Below are 22,771 nucleotides of genomic sequence, written 5' to 3' on the forward strand. Positions count from 1 at the left end.
TTGCACATGAAGTTGTGATCAACCAATTTTCCCATTAAATACTCTGGGGCCTCATGATATTACAACAGCACAAGTCTGACCCACACTGTTATTATTTAAAAAATGCTCCTCCACAAACCCCTAACTTGCTTCACCATATTAATATGCCGTGTTTTCCCATGTTGCAATTTTAGTAGTTAGCAGTGTATTTAGGGTTATATCAACATGAACAGCTTTTTGGCAGAGCTAGCTCACTGTTTGGAGGAGCTAATGGTTAGCGTTACCAAGCAGGTGAAGAGGATAAATAACACTTTTGTGTGTTTATTTACTCTGCTTAAAACATCCTTTAAAAATGAGAACCTACATGTATTCTATATGCTTTTTTTCCTTAAATCGTGCATGATGATTATTTGTAGTTACATATTTCCTAATATAGATGGTAATGTGCATATTTTTATTTTAATTTTATCTTCATTTGTTTGTGAGTTATTTCAATCACACGTCTTCATGAGCTTTCATTATCTTTAAAAATGTTTAAAATCTTTCTACACTTTCTCCAGAGTGTTGTTATTTTAAAGATGTCATTTGTATCTAATAACCATTTCCATTGATGTTTTCTCCCTGCTGTGTAATGCTGTTAATAAATTTCTCTTTTTTCATTTTCATCAGATTCAACTACCTCTTAGCTGGCAGATTAAACCCAGTTGGTTTCCATGTGCTGAACATTGCCCTGCACTGTGTTATCTCTATATTAATGATTGATGTGTTTGCAATATTAATTGGTGGCCTGGTTTATGATGGAAAAGGGAAAAGGCTTAACCAGGCTCCGAAGGCCTCATTCTTGGCTGCTTTGCTCTTTGCAGTGCATCCAGTTCATACTGAAAGCGTAAGTAGTAACACAGAAATGCTTAGCAGGGTGCCTCTTCAACTGTGAACACTGGGACGTTTATAATTCACATTATTAAGTTAGCTTACAATTTAGTGTACTGAGAGAATTGAATGTGAATTACTAACACCCCAGACCTGAGGCTGCATTAATTACATTTAATTTGTTTAATAAATAACTTGCATTTTTTTTTATCTGTTTTAATCTTAATTTCTGCTTTTTCTTGTCTATAGTGGTTGAGTTAAATTCTTCTACATTGAGTAAAAATTTGTTTCAAATGCTAATGTGAATTGTTTACATCATTTTGTGTTAGGAAAGCAGCCAACCTACCAAAATTTTAGCTTTAACTTAGAAATATAAAAATAAAACTCACTTTTTTCATTTATTGAAAGTACATTTTATTAGTATAACTTTGGCTTTTCCAGTCTTAAGCAGTATTTTAGTAAATGGCATTTTCCTATACATAATGAAAACAGGAAACGCCCAAACGTTTGCAGTGTTTCTAGATATGAATTAAAGGCATAGTTTTGTGGAATGTCTAAAAATGTACTGACCAAGGATGTGTGGTGTTGATGTCATAAAAGGAATGTTTTCTTATTCCATCTTTTACTCCATGTAAATTGTTGTAAAATAAAATTTTAATGATTGAACAATTACTGAGAATTTTATATCCATAGAGGAACCATCTAAAAGCAAACAGTACAAACATTTTAAGAATACACAATATTTAATATAAGCATCAGGTTTTCAGTCAGAAATTTCAGTGAATACAGCCGTTAATAAATAGTACATTTTTAGAAAGCCTGAAACTGCATTATTGTAGAACATCACAGTTACATTTTTAGAGATTGAAGTGCAGACTTCTGCACTACATAGAATACAGTGTTCCTTAATTTTTGACACGCAGTTTAATTCTTTTTCTAATTATACATTTAAAGTATATTTTTCTCACTGATTAGGCTGTAAAAAATCCCTACGCTAGATATTACTTGTCAAAGATTCTTTCACGCACCCCATCTCTCCACTTAACACTAGAATTACAAGAGCCTACGAAAAAACTCGTAAATCCTTAAATCGCTTCTTAAAACCGTTCTCAACTCTCCGCCAGCGTCTTTTGTTAATCTAAATGTGCTGATAAAAGAAAAGCTGCCAGTAGCCGGCTATTCCATCCCCCCACCGACTTAGAACGTGCACAAACTTCTCCCAGCTCATGCCTTGATTGATTTTCTGGGAGTGAAGTGTAGTTTTAGAGTGGAAATAATAGATCCTTGTTTGGAACACGCGCATTTCATGTCTGTTCCGTTTCTACAGTAATCTGTGTAAACACATTGTTAAAACAGAAACGTTTTTTATATTTTAGTAGTAGATGACAAAATGTAGGCATAAACTATATAATGTATGAAGCCTGAAGTCTAAATATCAAAGAAATATTTTCACAGAAGGTACAAATCTAACACAACAATTGCGCTTTTATTCAAAAATATAACTGCAGAAACAAAAACCCGCCTTAACATGCGACATTGACATGTGGTTATTATGACTTCCTCCGTGGACCAATAGAATCAGCTGCCGACTGGGAATCGAAAGGTGGCGAGTTCGATCCTGCACCACTCCGTTTTGAGAAGTAAACTCCTCTTAGTCTTACTTTTAGAATAAAAACATACATTTGATTTCAGTCTGTAACAGCCGGTGTAATTTTTGATACTTGTAAAGGTTAGCTTTTTTATTTTTATTTTTTATTAGTCAGTTTTACTACAGTTTCACATAGACGCGCTATAACAGAGGTAAACTCGGCTCCCTTCTACATCGGAGCAAGAATGCAAATACCATTGCTTGCATACTAAAGTGTCAGCAGGCACTTTTCGTGGCATTACAGTAATCCCACCTCACTCGCGGGGGTTGCGTTCCAGACCCCCCCTCGATAGGTGAAAATCCGCGAAGTAGAAACCATATGTTTGTATGGTTATTTTTATATATTTTAAGCCCTTATAAACTCTCCCACACTGTTAACATTATTAGAGCCCTCTAGACATGAAATAACACCCTTTAGTCAAAAGTTTAAACTGTGCTCCATGACAAGACAGAGATGGCAGTTCTTTCTCACAATTAAAAGAATGCAAACATTCTTCAAAGGAGCGCCGTCAGAGAGACAGAGCGAGATAAGAAAAGCAAACAATCAAAAAATCAATATGTGCTTTTAAGTATGCTGATGCACAGCGATAAAACGGCATTTTGTAAAGGAGCGTCCGTATCCTCTAGGCAAACAGCCTCTGTGTAAACAGCCCCTCTGCTCACACCCCCTCCGTCAGGCGCAGAGAATGTCGGAGAGGGTGAGAGAGAACGAGAAAAGCAAACGATCAAGCACCGCACGGGAAGCATATCTTATATCATTGAGGAGTTTTAGTTAATATGTAATACATGCTCTGATTGAGTAGCTTCTAAGCCATCCGCCAATAGCGTCCCTTGTATGAAATCAACTGGGCAAACAAACTGAGGAAGCATGTACCATAAATTAAAAGACCCATTGTCTGCAGAAATCCGCTGACCAGCGAAAAATCCGTGATATATATTTAGATATGCTTACATTTAAAATCCGCGATGGAGTAAAGCTGCGAAAGTCGAAGCGCGATATAGCGAGGAATTACTATACACACATTTTTGAGCATGCTCTCTGCACACTACTTGTGACTTTAGGCTTTAGGAAGTAAGTAAATAAATAAAGATAAATCGTGTCATAAAATGATTTCTTCAAAACGTCACATATATTTGTCTCTTTTTATAAAATGTGCATTGATCACCGCCAGCATGTTGTTTCATACAGCATCTGGCCACCCGTATGTTCTTGCGTGCACTGAATAAGAGACAAATATGCAGTCTGACAGAGAGAATCAGACTAAAAAAAAGCAAACATTTAGAAATGCCATACTTTTACACCTGATCGGACGCTGTTCGTTTTCAAATAATATTGCATTTCTCTCTACGCTGTGGTTTCTATTACACACCTGAAAGAAAGAGACAATATATGTGAAAACATCATCGCACAAATGCAATATTATTTGAAAATGAACAGCCATCCTAAGTTAACTCTCTTTATAGAATGGGTTTAACTAGTGCCTACTGTTTTCTTAAAAGTAATAAAAGGGGAAAAATCAGGATGACTATGGGCAGCAGTATTTTTCTGAAAATTGAATCATTAGCTATCTATCTATTAGCAGGACTATCTATTCTCATCATTACATTTCATCCATTGCCGTATTTCATGGACTTTGTGTGTGTTTTGTTGTATTTAATGTATAATTGTCATAAAGGGAACGGGGGTGGTATCATTATTTTCATTTGTTTTAATTACATTCCTTATTTGCTGTTTGATTACCGGTTTGCTTTGTTTTTGTCTCTGATTGTGAGTGCATGCGGGTCGGGTCAAGGCTGGGTGTGTCCCTGGAATCGCCACCATAAAAATAATTGCAGTTAGGTCAATAAATATTTGGACAGGGACAACTTTTTTCTAATTTTGGTTCTGTACATTACTACAATGAATTTTAAATGAAACAATTCAGATGCAGTTGAAGTGCAGACTTTCAGCTTTAAATCAGTGGGTTGAACAAAATGATTGCATAAAAATGTGAGGCAACTAAAGCATTATTTTAACACAATCCCTTCAATTCAGGGGCTCAAAAGTAATTGGACAATTGACTCAAAGGCTATTTCATGGGAAGGTGTGGGCAAGTCCGTCGTTATATCATTATCAGTTAAGCATATAAAAGGTCTAGAGTTGATTTGAGGTGTGGTGCTTGCATGTGGAAGATTTTGCTGTGAACAGACAACATGCTGTCAAAGGAGCTCTCCATGCAGGTGAAAGAAGCCATCCTTAAGCTGAGAAAACAGAAAAAATCCGTCTGAGAAATTGCTACAATATTACGAGTAGCGAAATCTACAGTTTGATACATCCTGAGAAAGAAAGCAAGCACTGGTGAACTCAGCAACGCAAAAAGACCTGGACATCCACGGAAGACAACAGTGGTGGATGATCGCAGAATCATTCCCATGGTGAAGAGAAACCCCTTCACAACAGCTAACCAAGTGAACAACACTCTCTAGGGGGTTGGCGTATCAATATCCAAGTCTATCATAAAGAGAAGACTGCATGAAAGTAAATACAGAGAGTGCACTGCAAGGTGCAAGCCACTCATAAGCCACAAGAATAGAAAGGCTAGATTGGACTTTGATAAAGAACTTCTAAAAAAGCCAGCACAGTTCTGGAAAAAACATTCTTTGGACAGATGAAACCAAGATCAAGCTCTACCAGAATGATGGCAAGATAAAAGTATGGAGAAGGTGTGGAACAGCTCATTATCCAAAGCATACCACATCATCTGTAAAACACGGTGGAGGCAGTGTGATGGCTTGGGCGTGCATGGCTGCCAGTGGCACTGGAACACTAGTGTTTATTGATGATGTGACACAGGACAGAAGCAGCCGAATGAATTGTGAGGTGTTCAGAAACATACTGTCTGCTCAAATCTAGCTAATTGCAGTCAAATTGATTCGGCGGCGTTTCATGGTACAGATTGACAATGACCCAAAACATACAGCCAAAGCAACCCAGGAGTTTATTAAAGCAAAGAAGTGGAAAATTCTTGAATGGCCAAGTCCTTCACCTGATCTTAACCCAATTGAGCATGCATTTCACTTGTTGAAGACTAAACTTCAAACAGAAAGGCCCACAAACAAACAGCAACTGAAAGCCGCTGCAGTAAAGGCCTGGCAGAGCATTAAAAAGGAGGAAACCCAGCATCTGGTGATGTCCATGAGTTCAAGACTTAAGGCTGTCATTGGCAGCAAAGGGTTTTCAACCAAGTATTAGAAATGAACATTTTATTTCCAGTTATTTAATTTGTCCAATTACTTTTGAGCTCCTGAAATAAAGGGATTGTGTTAAAAAAATGCTTTAGTTGCCTCACATTTTTATGCAATCTTTTTGTTCAACCCACTGAATTGAAGCTGAAAGTCTGCACTTCAACTGCATCTGAGTTGTTTCATTTAAAATTCATTACGGTAATGTACAGAACCAAAATTAGAAAAAAGTTGTCTCTGTCCAAATATTTATGAACCTAACTGTAAATCGTGAACCTTCGCGGCACCAAACCACTACAGTGTTATTCATTTCTCCTTGCTACTGATTGACTGCTGCCCTGTGATGCATCTCCAGCTGAGTGTTCTCATGCTTTTCGTTTTGTTCTTCATAATCCTTAAACTGTTACAGCTGACTATAGTCGTTTCCCAGTGCCATTTGCCAGCACACAGGAGCTGAGTATATCCGGCAACGTACATTCATTTAACGCAGCAACCGGCTATTGTCAGTTCCCAGTGCAATTTAGCAGCACAGCCAGTCATTGCTGGGCAGTGAGCCAACCCACCGCAGGACACACACACCCACACACACCCAGCACACAATAGGGACAATTTAGAATCGCCAATCCACCTAACCTGCATGTCTTTGGACTGTGGGAGGAAATCGGAGTACCCGGAGGAAACCCACACAGACACGGAGAGTCACAATATTATAATTTTCTGAGATTTTGAATTTTGGGTTGTCATTAGCTATAAGCCATAATCAGCAAAATTAAAAGAAATAAACGCTTGAAATATATCACTCTGCGCACAATGAATCTATTTGAGTTTCACTTTTTGAATTGAATTACTAAAATACATTTTTCGATGATATTCTAATTTATTGAGATGCACCTGCATAGTAGGGTATTTAATTTGGTTCTGATTTTCATAGCCAATTACTAGGCATTGGACTTTTTTTTTAAACCTTGTCTCATATTGCACATGGCACTGTTTTTTGAACTAGTTATGTTATCTTTTAATGGGACCAAATTGACATGTTTTTCTATATGCATTAACAATTACTGTTTCAGAATTGTTTACAGATGTCCGTTTTCGATTACTGATATTGTGTCATCACATATTTGTATTTTAACTCTTCCTTTGAAGATATCCATATTTTGTCTTTCCCAGTTGCAAGCTGATGGTTGTGGGCCTATAAAAGAGACATTTCAGCTCAGGGATAACTTGTTTGAGAACAGCTATAAAAATGCATGGATTTGATCTGTGTAAGCAAAAAACCTTAAGCCCTTCATATCTTTTGTTTTTGTAAGGTTGCTGGAATTGTTGGGAGAGCAGACCTTCTGAGTGCCCTTTTCTTTCAGCTGTCTTTCCTCTCCTACTGCAGATCATTTCAAGGAAGTAAGTACCTTTACTAAATGAACAATTGAGACATGTTTTTTCCACAAATTATTTTTCATTTCCTCACCATATAACATGGTGTATGAGAGAAAATTTCACGAGGAAGAAGGTATTCTGGAAGAATGTATTCTAATCATAAACATGCGTTATTTTGCACCGTGTAGGAAATAATTCAGTTGATTGGAATTTCAGTTACATAGTGGAATTTTAAAGCAGTCTCCTCCAATGTCACAGTAGATTTTAAGTGTCTTCACAAAGTGATAATGATCACATTGTATGGCCTAGGTGATATTTTAATAAACTTTTTTTCTTATCATTCAGATCTATATTTTGAATGATTAGCAGCAATTAGTAACATGTCTCAGGTCCTCTCTTTTTCACTGTGAAGCTATCACACACACTATCATTCTGGTAGGAATGAATTAGCTGTAACTTATGGCTAACAGTTGGATTTGTTTTTCACTCCAGCCAGTAATTACTGTGTACTTGGTAAGGATACTCCGATCAGGTTTTCTTAGGGCCAATGATCCCCAATTTCATGTTACTAGAATTGGCTGATTCTGATACAAATTTGTTTTCTTTATCCATTTTTTATTTTACACAGAGTTTCTACATAACCAGTCATGTATAAACCTTATTTTCTTAAAAAAATGGGTATCTTTAGCGGTATCTTTGCAGAACACTGATGTTACCTGTTGTTTTTATTAACAAAATAAAATTTCTTTAGGCTTATTGTTCAATGACCTTACAAAAAACTCAATTACATAAAATATCCTTAAAACATTTTTTAAACTAATAAAATTTGTACAAAAATATGCATCCACACATGCTATAAAAGGAAATAAAACTACTTCTATTATTTACAAGCCTCATTTCTAATAAAATATTCATGGTTTTCAAGAAGATTCAAGGCTACCATGCTAAACAAATTTACACATATAATGGACACATTTGGCTAATATTCCTATTGTTTACTAAGCAGTGAGGGCAAATTCTTCTTCATCTGTTCTTATCCTAATTAAAAATATGAGCTACTTTAATAGTCAGTCAGTTTCCATGTCATTTACAGAGCAAAATGAAAAAGGCTGAATTAATTCTTTATCAATTTCTCCTGAACCCTTTGCCTCTGTTTTTTTTTTTTTACACTCTGCCAATTCTCTCCATTCACAGCTCACTTCCCTAGATTCCATTTTCTCAGTTTATTACTTCACTGTTTAATGTAAAATCCAGTATTCCCACCTTCACGCTTTCTAGAATTCTCACTGTCACCTCTGTATTTACCGAATGTTTATCAACAAAATGACATGTGATTCCTTGACTACCTTAATACCTTGCATAAAGGAGCACTACAACTGTGTGTAAATTAACATGAAGCTTAGAAGACAATGTTCTTAAAAAATCATTTTTGATATCTGCTAATTTACCGTTCACTGTTCGTCATGTGGTGTGAAAATCAGCCAATCTCGATCGATCAGAGCATCACTAGTACCTTGTAATATTTTTAAGAAGCTATGGCTGTAAGCAGTAAAATTAAAATTGACAATGTGGACTGATGATGAATGCACAAAATGGTAATAACCTGTAAGGCAATGTTATGGTTTCCGTGTTTACACGGAAACTATGCAGATAGAGGGAGATTAAGTTACTTCCTACTACTTGGGCTCTTTCAGTAAAAATTTGTCTGCGTGTGATTGTAACCTGTCCTCCTGTCTAAAGAGACACTGTAATGTATACCAAATACCAACACAAGTTTAGTGAATGGGTAATTGTTCCAAAATATATTTTTATCACAATGCTCAAGTTCAGGTATTTTCCTGCAGTGGCAACATATGTGATGTTTGGTGGCAGTGATACTTGGCAGTTTATCTATTAGAAGTATATGTTGATAACACAAGCTTCCTTGAGCAGCTAGTATGGCCTGCTCTAGACAGCCCCTGTTGATTTTATTGCCATGTCATCTCATTGTCTACAATGATAGGGGCAGCTTAATGATATAATGAGGAGACCTTGTCAGAAAACAGAAACCCTTCTTATCAGCCCAGCTTGGCATTGTTTTTACTAGGACGATTTAGAACATACAGGCCTACCGTCGCCAATAAATGCTAGGGTGGCCTGCTGTTACATTATGAGAGACAAAGAATGACATTTGCACACGTACTTGACCTTTTATATCCCAAGTACAGCTCAGTTATTAAGAATTTCATGCTTTGGTTCTGAAGTAATTTCTTACCTACATATGTTTTACCTTGTACACTGATTTCAATATTTCTACATGTATAATTTGATTTTCATTAATTTCAGACTGTATAAAATTTCATGATTCGTGCTGTCCACTTTTTTTAGTACTGTTCATTCATGAGGAATTTAACAAATTCTGGTCCTTCAGTTTATCAAGTTAATTTATGATGTTTGTAAATAACATGTACTACTTTTTCGAGAGTTCATAAAACTCATTTTAAGTAGCCATTTTATGAACAAACATAAAATATATCTTTGTAATCTCTGTCGCCAAGAATACCTTAATTAAATGATGGCATTTTTGGTCCTTCCATTAAATTAAACAAAGTTGTGTAAGGAATGTGAAATAAGCATTTCATCATTATTTAATGGTCAATTTATCTAAAGCACATAAATCAGAACAAAATGAGATCAATATTGTTTCTAAGGTGAACACATGGAGACTGTCAGATATATGGTGATTAAAAATAAAAAAGTGAATAAATGAAAGTTTGTATTAAATATTACCATTCTGTTAAACTGTGCATAGTATTTCTCAAACGTACTTAGAAAATAACTAAAGCAGAATGAAATAGAAATAAAACTTTTTTTAAAAAAAAAAATATATATATTTATTCAAACGTAATGATGGTGGTGGCTTGCCTAGTTTCCACACCATTGTTGTATACACTTTCTGCTGTATGATCAGAGATGAGTTTGGGTTAGTTACAGGTGTAAATAAGTGTACATGAAAATTTATATTGAGTGTCAAGCATAAATCTCATTGTTCTAAACTTCCACAGAATTGTCTCAAGACAGTTGTTGCTATCATTAGCACAAGAGGTAAGTGCTACAAGAAGTAGCAGTTAATGATTAACAAGTGTTTTGGATAGCATTAAAATTACAGTTTAGGTTTAGAAGGTTTCAGTGGGTTTTTGGAAGCAATTTATTGATCATTTTTAACATTAAATTGATGGTGTTCTTAGCACGGTGATCTTCACAGAGTATATGTTTTAAATATAGCTTTGATTTAGGAAGTTAGTTATTCACTTGCATAATTATCCCAATAATTATGCAAGTGAATAACTTGCCTAGGAGGCAGTGACATAGTGTCAAAAGAGTAATGTTGTATATAAAATTCATCTAAAACCTTATTTGGAAATATTCATAGAAAATATATAGCTGTTAGCACTTTATAAACATTTTTGTATGTATGTTGTCTGTTATTAAGTATTTTTCATAATGTGGGCATACGAAGAGCAAAGGAATAAATTTATTAAAATGTCCTGGTAACTAAGGAAAAGTAAAAAAAAAAAACCAAAGTTCCAGAGCAGTTTTTATATGAGACAAAAATGCTTCATACTTTTTTAAATCTTGTCTTGAAGGAAGAGCTTACAAATCCTCTACAAGCTGAGATGCAATGCTTAAATTATTAATTCAAGTCTACTTGGTAAAATAGTCTCCTTTATTCTAAAGATTTTTCATATAGGTTTATACCCGACAGTAATATTGGAAACTTTTACTAAGTATTACTAACTAAAATAGTCTCAGTTGTAAATTACATTTTTCTTGTAATGTTATAGTTTCCTCCTAATTGTAAAATTATAATAAAGTTTAAAAATTGTTATATGATTTATATTTTAACTGGAATGAAAGCAGCAGTTTCCTCTCATCAAAACATTGTTACAGTAAAAAAGTAATTTTTAAATTTTAATAAACTAAATGTTTTGCAGAGAACTTTAAAAAAAAAGTAAAGGAAAGCAATTCTGTGTCTGAATGTTTATAAATATATTCCATAGGTTTTTTTGAGAACCTGATGAAGCAAAGTTACCCATACACCATATCTTGTGAAATGTTTTCTTTGCATTACTTCAGCTCTTGTATCAGGCATTTTATGGCTCAATATTTTTAATTTTAGAACTATGCCAATAATCAAATTAAATGATGTTTTAAAATGTATTAATTTTTTTATATTTATTTCTCTATTAATATCATTAAGATGATGATAAGTTCTCATTCTCGTGGATATTTTCAAGCCTCATACTGTGTTCAGCCGCAATGCTTTGTAAAGAACAGGGTATCACTGTTTTGGTAAGTGCTGTTACAAAACCTAGTATGCTTTGCTACATTCTTTTTTTATAGGTCATCATAAAACTGTTGTGTTTTTGTTCTCTGCACAAACAGGGTATTAATGCTACATTTGACATTCTTATGATCTGCAAAGTCAATATCTCCGATATGACTAAGAAACTGCTTCATAAAGGCCAACTTAAAGAGGTAGGGTTATTTAATTTAACGAACGTACTGTAGATGTATTATATTGATATAGTATATATTTTAGATAATAAACTGTCCAGCTTAGTCTGAAGATACCAATTTAAACCACTATGTGAACCATTTGTAACAAACAAAAAAAGAATTGTACTCTGTTGTAGTACTAGTCAACCTACCTGCATGTTCTGAAAACACTAACATAGACTACATTTTACAGATGAAAACTAGGTTAAAGGTGCAGTTTTGGCATGCAGAATGTCAATTCATTGCTTGTGAAGAGGCTCAAGTATGAGTGGGTGGTTAAAAGCACTCTCAAGATATGTCGTAAGACTAACTTCTACACACATTGCCACTGAATCCAGACTTCTCTGTGTAAGTTTTTCTATTGATAAGAACTGATTTGGTAACTTGCAATTAGATATTGTGCCACTTGAAGGAAGGATTTCTCCTTTGTTATTTCCAGGTCTTGAGAGGAAAATTACTGACATACCTGGTTTACCTGTCACTGAAAGGTAGTGGCTGAAATGAATTAAACGTGGCCATAGAGTCTTAACAAAATGTTTAATGAATAAACATAATGGCTGGCACTCTGTCATCCTAGCTGTTCTGATCAAAGGTTAGAAAAGTTGACCTTGTCCAAGGATATTTCCTATTTCTAGCAGGGAGTGTTAGCTATGCAGATAAAACAGATTGAATGCTGGAAATCCCAATGTGGAAAGTTTGGTCATTTTGCAGTGTGGCTTCAAAGCCACAGTGGTGACAAAATAAACACAACAAAAAAATGAAAGTCAGTCACGACACAATTAATATTTTTATATTTAGCTTGTATTTAAGAATCTTTTATCATGAGACATCCATAATTAGCCACTACCAGGAGACCTTCAATAACACTTGAGTGACAGGAATGCAACAGTTAGCTTTATTTTCAGTCCTTTGGCCGTTATGTTCTGAAGGTGCTGTCCAAGTGTGCAGAACGTTTGAGGGTGGAAGGCCACAAAGAGTTGCAACCTAAAAGCATTAGGGTTGAGCAGGTCAGTTGCTGTGGTTCTCTGTGGTGCTCCTGAGGCCTAGCTGTTTTGAGGTTTCAAATGCCAGTTTGAGGTTACACTTTTTGTAACTCTAAAATAATTTTGTTTTGCTACAATAATACACATACTGTCTGTCTAACACAACCCCGACCCCCTCACCCTGATTTTGAAACCTCCATGGCATAATAAACATAATGCTAGAATTTATATTAAAAAGGTAAAGCAAGCAATTTAACACAGTACCATTGTTATGCTTATTAACTATCATGGCTGGCTAATTTTTCCATAAATAGAAAGAGCAGCTTTACGAAGTGAACAAGATGGAAATGTGATGATTGACCATATCCCACAGCTAAACACATCACTCAGACAATTTATATTTCTACTTATCAAAACCTATATCTGATCTTCTGGTTTGTAAGTGGCCACACAGCAGAAAAAGAAGGGCTCAACATTTGAGTAATTAACACTTACAGATTCTAAAGAAGAATATGAAAGTAGTTCCATACAAGGGTAATTTTCTTTTTTCATAACTGATATGTTTATAAGGTCTGAGTGCTTCTCCAAATACAATTTTAAATTCAAGAAAAATGTGATGGTACAGTGTACATTTGTGGTGACTGCTAACATACAATGAAAAGCAAAAATTATCAACTGATGAAAAACCTTCCAGTGTAGAAAATCTATACTAGTACACGGATGGTGGAAGATCACAGATCTTGTGTGCAATTTGGAAATAAACACAGCTTAAGGAGATCAATAAAATGAAACTGTACTTGATTAATTAAAAACATTTTATATATATATATATATATATATATATATATATATATATATATATATATTTTTTTTTTAAGCTACTTTACAGTAAACCGGGCCTATGAGACATCAGTGTAAGTGTGGGGAAAAAAAACAACTTAAAATTAGCCAAGTACAGTATTCACTTTGAAAGGTTTTTATTTCAGAAAACATGCTTTCTGCATTTATGAGGTATGTTCATGGCAAAAAAGCAAATTGGAATTAATGAATTTTATCCCTGATTGTTGGTAGTATTTTTTGTGGGTTAAAGAAACATTCCTGATCAGTTGTCTGCTCAGGGCTAGCTTTGTGGGTGAAGTTTTCATGATAGTAATGAAGTAAAAGAGCACATAATTATGCACATGTCTGAAGCTGTTTAGTATGATGAAAAACAGTGCCATTAGTGTCTAGCACCCTGGTTTTGAAATTCATGAGTTTTGGTTGTTTGTATGAAGTTTGCTTATTCTCCCCAAATGAACATGGGGTTTCCTTCTACATCCACAGAAAAATGCAGTGTAGGATGTACTTCCACTCTTCCTGTTTAGCACCAGGTTTCCCTTCTGCACAAAAGAGGTTGTTCCAGCCTTCATTGTGGCTTAACCCTAGGTGACCTTCTATATGGAGTAGAGTTATGGTCAAGCCGAGAGAATGGATGTGGTGCTAGCAATATATAGCAACATTTCAGATCATTCACCTAATAAGCGAAATGTAAAACCTGGGTAGTTTCTTGTGACCCTAAACTGGGAGGTTGTAATTTAACAGCATGTGTAGAATAAACAGATTTGGTCAATTAAGAGTGCTTATTGACACATTTAAATATTTCAGTATAAAACAAGATCTAAACCTGCACATACTAACTCCACTTGCACATGGTAAAACAAATTCAGTGCACATGCTGACCTGGTTAACAATCAAATCTGAGCTCATGACACTGTACAGTAACAATAAAAATACATATCTTACAATCTTACAAGATAGAGAGAGATGTTTTATTATTATCATTACACAAACAATGAAATATCCTTTGGAGCAAGCCTATAGATACCTTAAATAAAGGTATACGAGACTAGACATTAAACTACAAGAAGCACAAATAGAGGAGAATAGTTACTATTAACAGTTCCAAATATACACAAAGTAAAGGTAAATGTGTAAGGATAAGTAATAAATGAAGTCACAGTGATAATTACAGTCAGTGTAATGGTCAAGAGTTCAACATGGCTCATGTATAAGTGTGTGACTATGTGTAGTTCATGCAGAAGTTCAGTTAAATCATTGGTGGTTTCTGTTACATGATGGGGTGGGTTGGATCTCTACAAATGTTCTTTGCTTTTCTGCTGCATTGGGTAGTGAAGACATCTTCCTGTAATGGTAGCTGAGCGCCAGTAATTCTCTGGAGGAATTTCCTGTTCTGGCAGGTGCAGTACGTGATGGCACACTCTATGGTGCACCTGTAGAGGTTAACCACAAGCAGCTGTGTGAGTTATGTTTGCTTCAGGCTCCTCAAAAAGTGAAGTCTCTGAAGACCTTTCTTGGCCATTGCAGTTGTGTTTGTTGTACTTGACAGATCTTGGCTGATTTGGACTCTAAAGAATCTGAGACTCTCGACTGTCTCCACCCCCTTGCCATTAACACAGTGGTATCATCTGCAAACTTTATTATGATGTTTAGTTTCATGTGTACATTTGCAGTTGTTTGTGAAGAGTGACTAAAGGAGAGGGCTCAGCACATAGCCCTGTGTTCAGTATTATGGTTGAAGAGAAGCGCTTACTCATGCGCTCAGTTTGTGGTCTGTTAGTGAGAAAATCCAAAATCAAGCTGCACAGGTGTGTGTTGAGATCCAGTTTGCTTAGTTTAATAGCCAGCTTGTTGGTGTGGGGTGGTGTCGAAGGCAAAGCTGTAGTTGATGAACAGTATCCGCACATAGCTGTCTCTCTGCTCCAGGTGTGACAGGGCACCGTGTATGGTAAGTGAGACAACATTCTCAGTTGACCCATTAGCCCTTTAAGTGAACTGGTATTGGTCCAAGTTGGAGGGGATGTTGCTCTTAATATGTCTGAGGTCAAGTCTCTCAAAGTACTTCATAACAATAGGGGTCAGGGCCATCAGGCGATAATTGCTCAGGGATCGGATTTGAGGCAAGTGGGGACAGCGGCCTGTTCTAGAGAGATATTAAACAGGCTGGTTAACACTGCTTTCAGCTGTTTAACACAATGCTTCAGGACTAGGGATGGATATCATTAGAATTTTATCAGTACTGATACTTTCATAGATACTTTTCTCCATAATGCAGTGCAAAACAATAGACATGACACAGTGTGAAGAGATTCAACAGTTACTTTAATATAACCTTTTTTTCAAAAATAACAAGTTAGTTTCCAGTATCCCTGTAATGCTGCTTTGTTACCAAAAGCTAAACTTTAATATATAGGACTATTAAACATGTACAGCTATTTACAATGTATTATTCACAGGAAAAAATATTTAAAATATATATAGCCTTGCATAATAAAAATATTCTGACTTCATAATTTAATATGTTCTTAACAAAAAAATTAAGTAGCATACCATTCCAGAAATAATTAAGAAAAAAAAAAAAGGCATCACGCAGACTACTTCTCCCCAATGTCTATTAAAGAGTTCACTGGACAATTGTTAGTAGCACCCTATCTAACCTCTTGGAGCTAGCAAGCTGGATCGAAATGCTTGCCAGTATGTTTCATCGTGTTGCTTTGCTTGGTTTCAGTGTGGTTGTATTAATAAGCAAGAAGTATTATGAACCTTTATATATATATATATATATATATATAATATAGTATTTCATAAATCTGGCCATTGTTTGTTAGCAGTAATATACTGGCTTGTACCTTCCATTTCAGAACAGAATGCCACATTTTACTGGAATGAGTAGCAGTTATTAACATAGATCGTACTTTTCCTTTCTGTGATGCAGGTTCATGCTATAGAACATCTGCCCAATCAGACCTCATCTGACAGAGAATGCAACACAACATCTGGTTCAGACTTTGGTCTTGTCTTGTTCTAGTACATCCACACTCTATCCAGTGTCTCTCACTCCTTCCACCCTTTTTCCCAGGACCACCTCCTACTGCTGAGTTGTTTTCTCTAGATGCATATCGCACTGCATCTCCTGAAGCATAGTGCTCAGTAGCTGTCCTGCCATGATTTAACAAGACATGTTGCCTTCACTGTTCTTTTCCTTTCTGTGATGCAGGTTCATGCTATAGAACATCTGGCCAATCAGACCTTATCTGACAAGAGTATGCAGCACAACATCTGGTTCAGACTTTGGTCTTGTCTTGTTCTAGCATCTCCACCCTACATCCACCCCTTTTCCCGGGACCACCTCCTACTGCTGAGGTATTTAATTTAGATGCATATCGCACTACACCTTCTGAAAGCACATTGTTAGCTGTCCAGCCACATGTCCTTCTGAATCTCCAGCTTGATCATTACAATACGATCAGAACAATTGATTTGGGGAAGTTCTTCCTCAGGGGACCACTTTCTGAATGAGCGTGTGATGGTAGGTAGCTCCCTCACTCTTGGTTTGTAGTGAGGCTGAAGCCAGAAGCAGGTTATGATCTGCTTTCTTAAGCGCAGGCAGTCTTTAACGTTTGCATACAGTAGGTCAATAGTCCTATTTCCCTGGGTGTTACAATCCACATACTGGGATAAGGCAGGTAATGTTTAGTCCAGCATCACATGGTTAAAGTCTCCAGAGATTAGCACAAGCGCTTCAGGGTGCTGTGTTTGTAGATTAGCAACAGTGGAGTGGATGATGTCACCCGCTATCTCCACATCCGCGCAAGGAGGGATGTAAACAATAACAACAGTGATGTGTCCAAACTCTCTGGGCAGGTAATAGGGAGGCAGACTTACGGACAACAGTTTGATGTCCCTGCAGCAAGTGGAGATTTTGACGTTTACATGTCCAGGGTTGCACCACCTTGCATTCACATAGACAGCGAGTCGTCCTCCTTTCCTCCTCCCGCAGGTATTTGCGTCTCTGTCCACTCCAACTGTGCTAAACCCGGGTAGCTCCACGTTAGCATCTGAGATGCTAGTCGTTAGCCACGTTTTGCAAAGACACAACAAATTACATTCTCTGTAGGTCCTGTCATTTTTCACCAGCGCAGCCAGTTCATCGATCTTATTTCGTAGTGAGATCACATTTCCCAGGATCACAGAAGGTACCGAAGGCTTGTATCGCCACTTCCTCACTAGCCGCTTAGCCTTTAGCTTAGTGTCGGCTCTGCTGCTGCGATACCGTCTTCTTACCTTGTCAGGTAAATAGGGTTTTACACTGGCACGGGCCTTTGTTCTCAGCGCTAGAAGTTGACTACAGTAGGACCTCGGTTCACGACCATAATTCGTTCCAAAACTCTGGTCGTAAACTGATTTGGCCGTGAACCAAAGCAACATCCCCCACATAGGACTGTATTTAAAGACAATTAATCCGTTCCAGACCATACAAACTGTATGTAAATACATACAGTGAGGAACATAAGTATTTGAACACCCTGCGATTTTGCAAGTTCTCCCACTTAGAAATCATGGAGGGGTCTGAAATTCACATTGTAGGTGCATTCCCACTGTGAGAGACAGAATGTAAAAAAAAAATTCAGGAAATCGCATTGTATGATTTGTACAGAATTTATTTGTATTTGAACACCTGGCAATCAGCAAGAATTCTGGCTCTCAAAGACCTGTTACTCTGCCTTTTAGAAGTCCACCTCTACTCCACTTAGTAATCTTAATTAGTAGCATCTGTCTGAGCTCTTTAAAGACACCTGTCCATCCCACAGTCAGTCAGACTCCAACTACTACCATGGGCAAGACCACAGAGCTGTCAAAATACACCAGAGACAAAATTGTGGACCTCCACAAGGCTGGAAAGTGCTACGGGACAATTGCCAAGCAGCTTGGTGAAAATAGATCAACTGTTGTGAGCAATTGTCAGAAAATGGAAGAGGCTAAAGACGACTGTCAGTGTCCCTCGGACTGGGGCTCCATGCAAGATCTCACCTCATGGTGTATTACAGATGATAAGAAAGGTGAGGAATCAGCCCAGAACTACACAGGAGGAGCTGGTCAATGACATGAAGAGAGCTGGGACCACAGTTTCAAAGGTCGCTGTCGGTAGAACACTATGCCGTCATGGTTTCAAATCACGCATTGCACGGAAGGTTCCCCTTCTCAAGTCATCACATGTCCAGGCCCGTCTGAAGTTTGCCAGTGACCATCTGGATGTTCCAGAGGAGGCATGGGAGAAAGTCATGTGGTCAGATGAGACCAAAATAGAACTTTTTGGTCTAAACTTCACTGGCCGTGTTTGGAGGAAAAAGAAGGAGGAGTTGCATCCCAAGAACATCATCCCTACTGTGAAGCATGGGGGTGGAAACATCATGCTTTGGGGTGCTTTTCTGCAAAGGGGACAGGACGACTGCACTGTATTAAGGAGAGGATGAATGGGGCCATGTATTGTGAGATTTTGAGCAACAACCTCCTTCCCTCAGTCAGAGCACTGAAGATGGGTCGTGGCTGGGTCTTCCAACATGACAATGACCCGAAGCACACAGCCAGGATAACCAAGGAGTGGCTCCGTAAGAAGCATATCAAGGTTCTGGAGTGGCCTAGCCAGTCTCCAGACCTAAATCCAATCGAAAATCTTTGGAGGGAGCTGAAACTCCGTGTTGCTCAGCACCAGCCCCGGACCTGACAGATCTAGAGATCTGTGTGGAGTAGTGGGCCAAAATCCCTGTTGCAGTGTGTGCAAACCTGGTCAAGAACTACGGGAAACATTTTACCTCTGTAATTGCAAAAAAAAAGGCTTCTGTACCAAATATTAACACTGATTTTCTCAGGTGTTCAAATACTTATGTGCAGCAGTACAATACAAAAAACTTCTGTACAAATCATACAATGTGATTTCCTGAATTTTTTTACATTCTGTCTCTCACAGTGGGAATGCACCTACAATGTGAATTTCAGACCCCTCCATGATTTCTAAGTGGGAGAACTTGCAAAATCGCAGGGTGTTCAAATACTTATGTTCCTCACTGTATATGTTTTTAAGTTTTTAAGCACAAATATAGTTAAACCATAGAATGCACAGCATAATCTATACTAATAAAAGGCAAAGCCCTCACTGACTCACTCACTCACTCACTCATCACTAATTCTCCAACTTCCCGTGTAGGTAGAAGGCTGAAATTTGGCAGGCTCATTCCTAACAGCTTACTTACAAAAGTTGGGTAGGTTTCATTTTCGAAATTCTACGCATAATGGTCATAACTGGAAGCTATTTTTCTACATATACTGTAATGGAGTTGAGCTTGAAATCCGTGGGGGGCAGAGTTTCGTCTGACATCACCATGCCTCCCACTTAATCACGTGAACTGACTGTCAACGCAGTACGTAGAAAACCAGGAAGAGCTCCCAAAGGCGCTGAAGAAAACATGCATTATATAATTCATAAAGCAGGAAACAATAAGCGAGCGAGTGACATATACAACCATATTCATGAGTACTGCTACTTCGGAAACAAAGCACGGTGTAAACCTAAAGTTTAAATTAACTTCATAGACAAGCTGCCGCTGGCATTTGTCATGCCCACGGGTAATGCGGGATACAAGTTTAATGAGAGGATGCAGGATATAAACGAGAGTTTTGATCACTTTGTAACTAAGTTAAAATTGTAGGTGAGGGGCTGTGCTTATGCAAATTCTGATAAACTGTGTTTGTGGGGGATTGACAGTTAAGGCGGGTGGGGGAGTCACGTCATCATCTCCCCTCCCATTTACCTCATTTCGCTCTGAGCTGCGCTCCGCAGCTAACGCAGTGTTACGACTTTGTGACACTGCCACCAAATACTCACAGAAAAATCCACAAGTTAATACACACGCTGTGTCTAGAGTTTCTCCACACTGAATCCTCCAGGCACTACTTACAAAAGGTTACATTGACAATCGTGTTATTTTTAAAATGTTTCCTCTTCTTAGCACAAGCACAGCTGAGAAGTTTCGATGCATGTGCTCTATAACGCATTAAAAAATCAAGCATTTAATCACAAGCAAAGGGTAACTTCTGTCAATGCATGATTTCCTGGTACACCGATTACATTGATCAGCGCTTCCCGATTCATTTTACCCTCGCACCTCCTTGGTTTGAGAAGAAGTATGAAAAAATATGAGGTTAACACAGAAAAACAGATCACCAATTCAAGCTTTATGAATAATCGATTCACCATCAATAATTGTTTTGGAAAAGCCATACTTGGTGTAATCCTCCTTCCATTTTATAATTTTTCCGCCACTAGCCATGATTAAATGAATGGTAAAAAAGTAAGAGCGAAGCGAGGGTGATTTATTAAGGCAGGCAGGCGACAGCTCAATAGCTCGAATTTGGATATAAGTAGCTTCTATTTAGTCGCCAGAAATATCTTTGTTAGGAATGGAAGTTGAATTTAGTCTGTAAATTTCTATGGTAAAGAAAAAGTTATGCAATGATGACTTCATTTAACTATATAAAGTCAAAACTTGTATACATAAAGTCATTCGCGAATATATAAAGTCAAAACTTGATTATATAAAGTCACTGTCGGAATAAATAAAGTCAAAACTTTAATATATAAAGTCAGCATCAGTATATATAAAGTAAAATCTTGAATATATAAAGTCAGCGTCGGAATATACAAAGTCAGCGCTGGAATATCCATCCATTTCCCAACACGTTAAATCTGACCACAGGGTCACGGGGGTCTGCTGGAGACAATCCCAGCCAACACTGGGCGCAAGGCAGGAACCAATCCTGGGCAGGGCACATGCATCATTTTCAAAACATTAACTAAACAGTGTTTTTAATTTAATTTATTTTTCTGAGTACGTTTTTGTTAACTTAGTTCAGTTCAGAGTCGTTTCAATCAATAGATTTTGACTTTCACTTTATATATTCAGGAGTGAGTTTATATACTCCGATGCTGAGTTTAGATAATCAGGAATGACTTTATAAATTCCGACGCTGACTTTATATATTCAAGTTTTGACTTTATATATTCAGAAAAAAGTTTTGACTTTATGTATACTGACGCTGACTTTATATATTCAAGTTTTGACTTTATATATTCTGACGCCGACTTTATACATTCACAAAAAAAAATTATTTGCCTGTTTGGCACCCCATAGTATATGTGTGTGTGTGTGTATATGTACACATGTATGTATGTATGTATTTGTGTGTGTGTGTGTGTATATGTATATATATATATATATAGTAAAATGAAGCCACTCGACACACGTATAAAAGGTTTGGGGCAGCCACCCATATAATATTCCTAGCTGCAAAGGAGTCTTTTAAGTTTAAGCAATGATGTTGTCAGTACGGAGTCCAAAACAGAACTGATCAAGGTTTGAAAAGATGGCGGTTTTAAATGGTCAAACAGGAAGTGACATATGTTAACAGGAAGTGATGTAGGTTGACCGGAAGTGATGTCTCTCTGACATCAGTCTGGGAGCCGGGACCGGAAGTGACAATCTTCTGGGCGCCGGAACTGGAAGTGATGTTTTCCTGGACGCCGGAACTGGAAGTGACGTTTTCCTGGGCGCCGGAACTGGAAGTGACGTTCCTGATTCAGATAGGCTTTCCTGCGGCTGGTCTGCAGAGATAGCAAGAGAAGGTTTATAGCACCCCGCCCTCCCCTCCCCTGGCCTGGCGTGGAATTACCAATACTTGGTCCACACAACGTCCTCCTATTCACACGTATATATATATCAGCAGTTGGAGATCCACAAAGGGAGAAAATGAATCACGTATCATAAAGTAGTTTTTATTCCTGAGCTTTCAACCCCTACCAGGGGTCTTCATCAGAGGATAATGCTTAGACATACAAAAATCAAAGGCAATATATAGCAATACCTTACAGGGGGAGGGGGGTGAGTTGTTGGGAGTAAAGTCTTGTTTGTTAAGAATAAGTTCTTCTTAAGTTTGTATATGCTGGATTTATGTCCAAGTGTCTGTTGATGGCGTTCTCATTTGATAACCAGGATTCAGCCAGCTCTCTAGCACTTTTATTATTGGCATTAAATTTTACTTGTACATCGTCCCAATTAAATGTATGTCCTGTTGATGTCCATGAACAATCTGCGCACGGTCCTCTTTAATGCCGAAAACAAGAAATCGACAGCAGAAACACTAAACGCAGTATACAGCATTCCATGCAATTAGTGCTCAGCGGTATACATAGGACAAACTTCAAAAGAATGCAACGTATACAGGAACACATAGCGCCGTCAGAAGAAAGGACGCACTGTCATTG

The 22,771-nt window shown here is 37.3% G+C and overlaps 1 protein-coding gene across 7 annotated transcripts in view; it reads left to right on the plus strand.

The window, feature by feature from the left end:
• Positions 1-22,771, plus strand: part of tmtc4 (transmembrane O-mannosyltransferase targeting cadherins 4) — a 221,270-nt gene that overhangs the window by 58,714 nt on the left and 139,785 nt on the right. For all 7 annotated transcript variants that reach the window (XM_039744797.1, XM_039744801.1, XM_039744799.1 and 4 more), the window contains exons 4-7: positions 649-865; positions 7,030-7,117; positions 11,334-11,425; positions 11,519-11,611. In XM_039744797.1, coding sequence (XP_039600731.1) covers positions 649-865; positions 7,030-7,117; positions 11,334-11,425; positions 11,519-11,611 — 490 coding nt within the window. The remainder of the gene's footprint in view (positions 1-648; positions 866-7,029; positions 7,118-11,333; positions 11,426-11,518; positions 11,612-22,771) is intronic.

Source organism: Polypterus senegalus, chromosome 2 (genome assembly GCF_016835505.1).
Source record: "Polypterus senegalus isolate Bchr_013 chromosome 2, ASM1683550v1, whole genome shotgun sequence".
NCBI lineage: Eukaryota > Metazoa > Chordata > Cladistia > Polypteriformes > Polypteridae > Polypterus > Polypterus senegalus.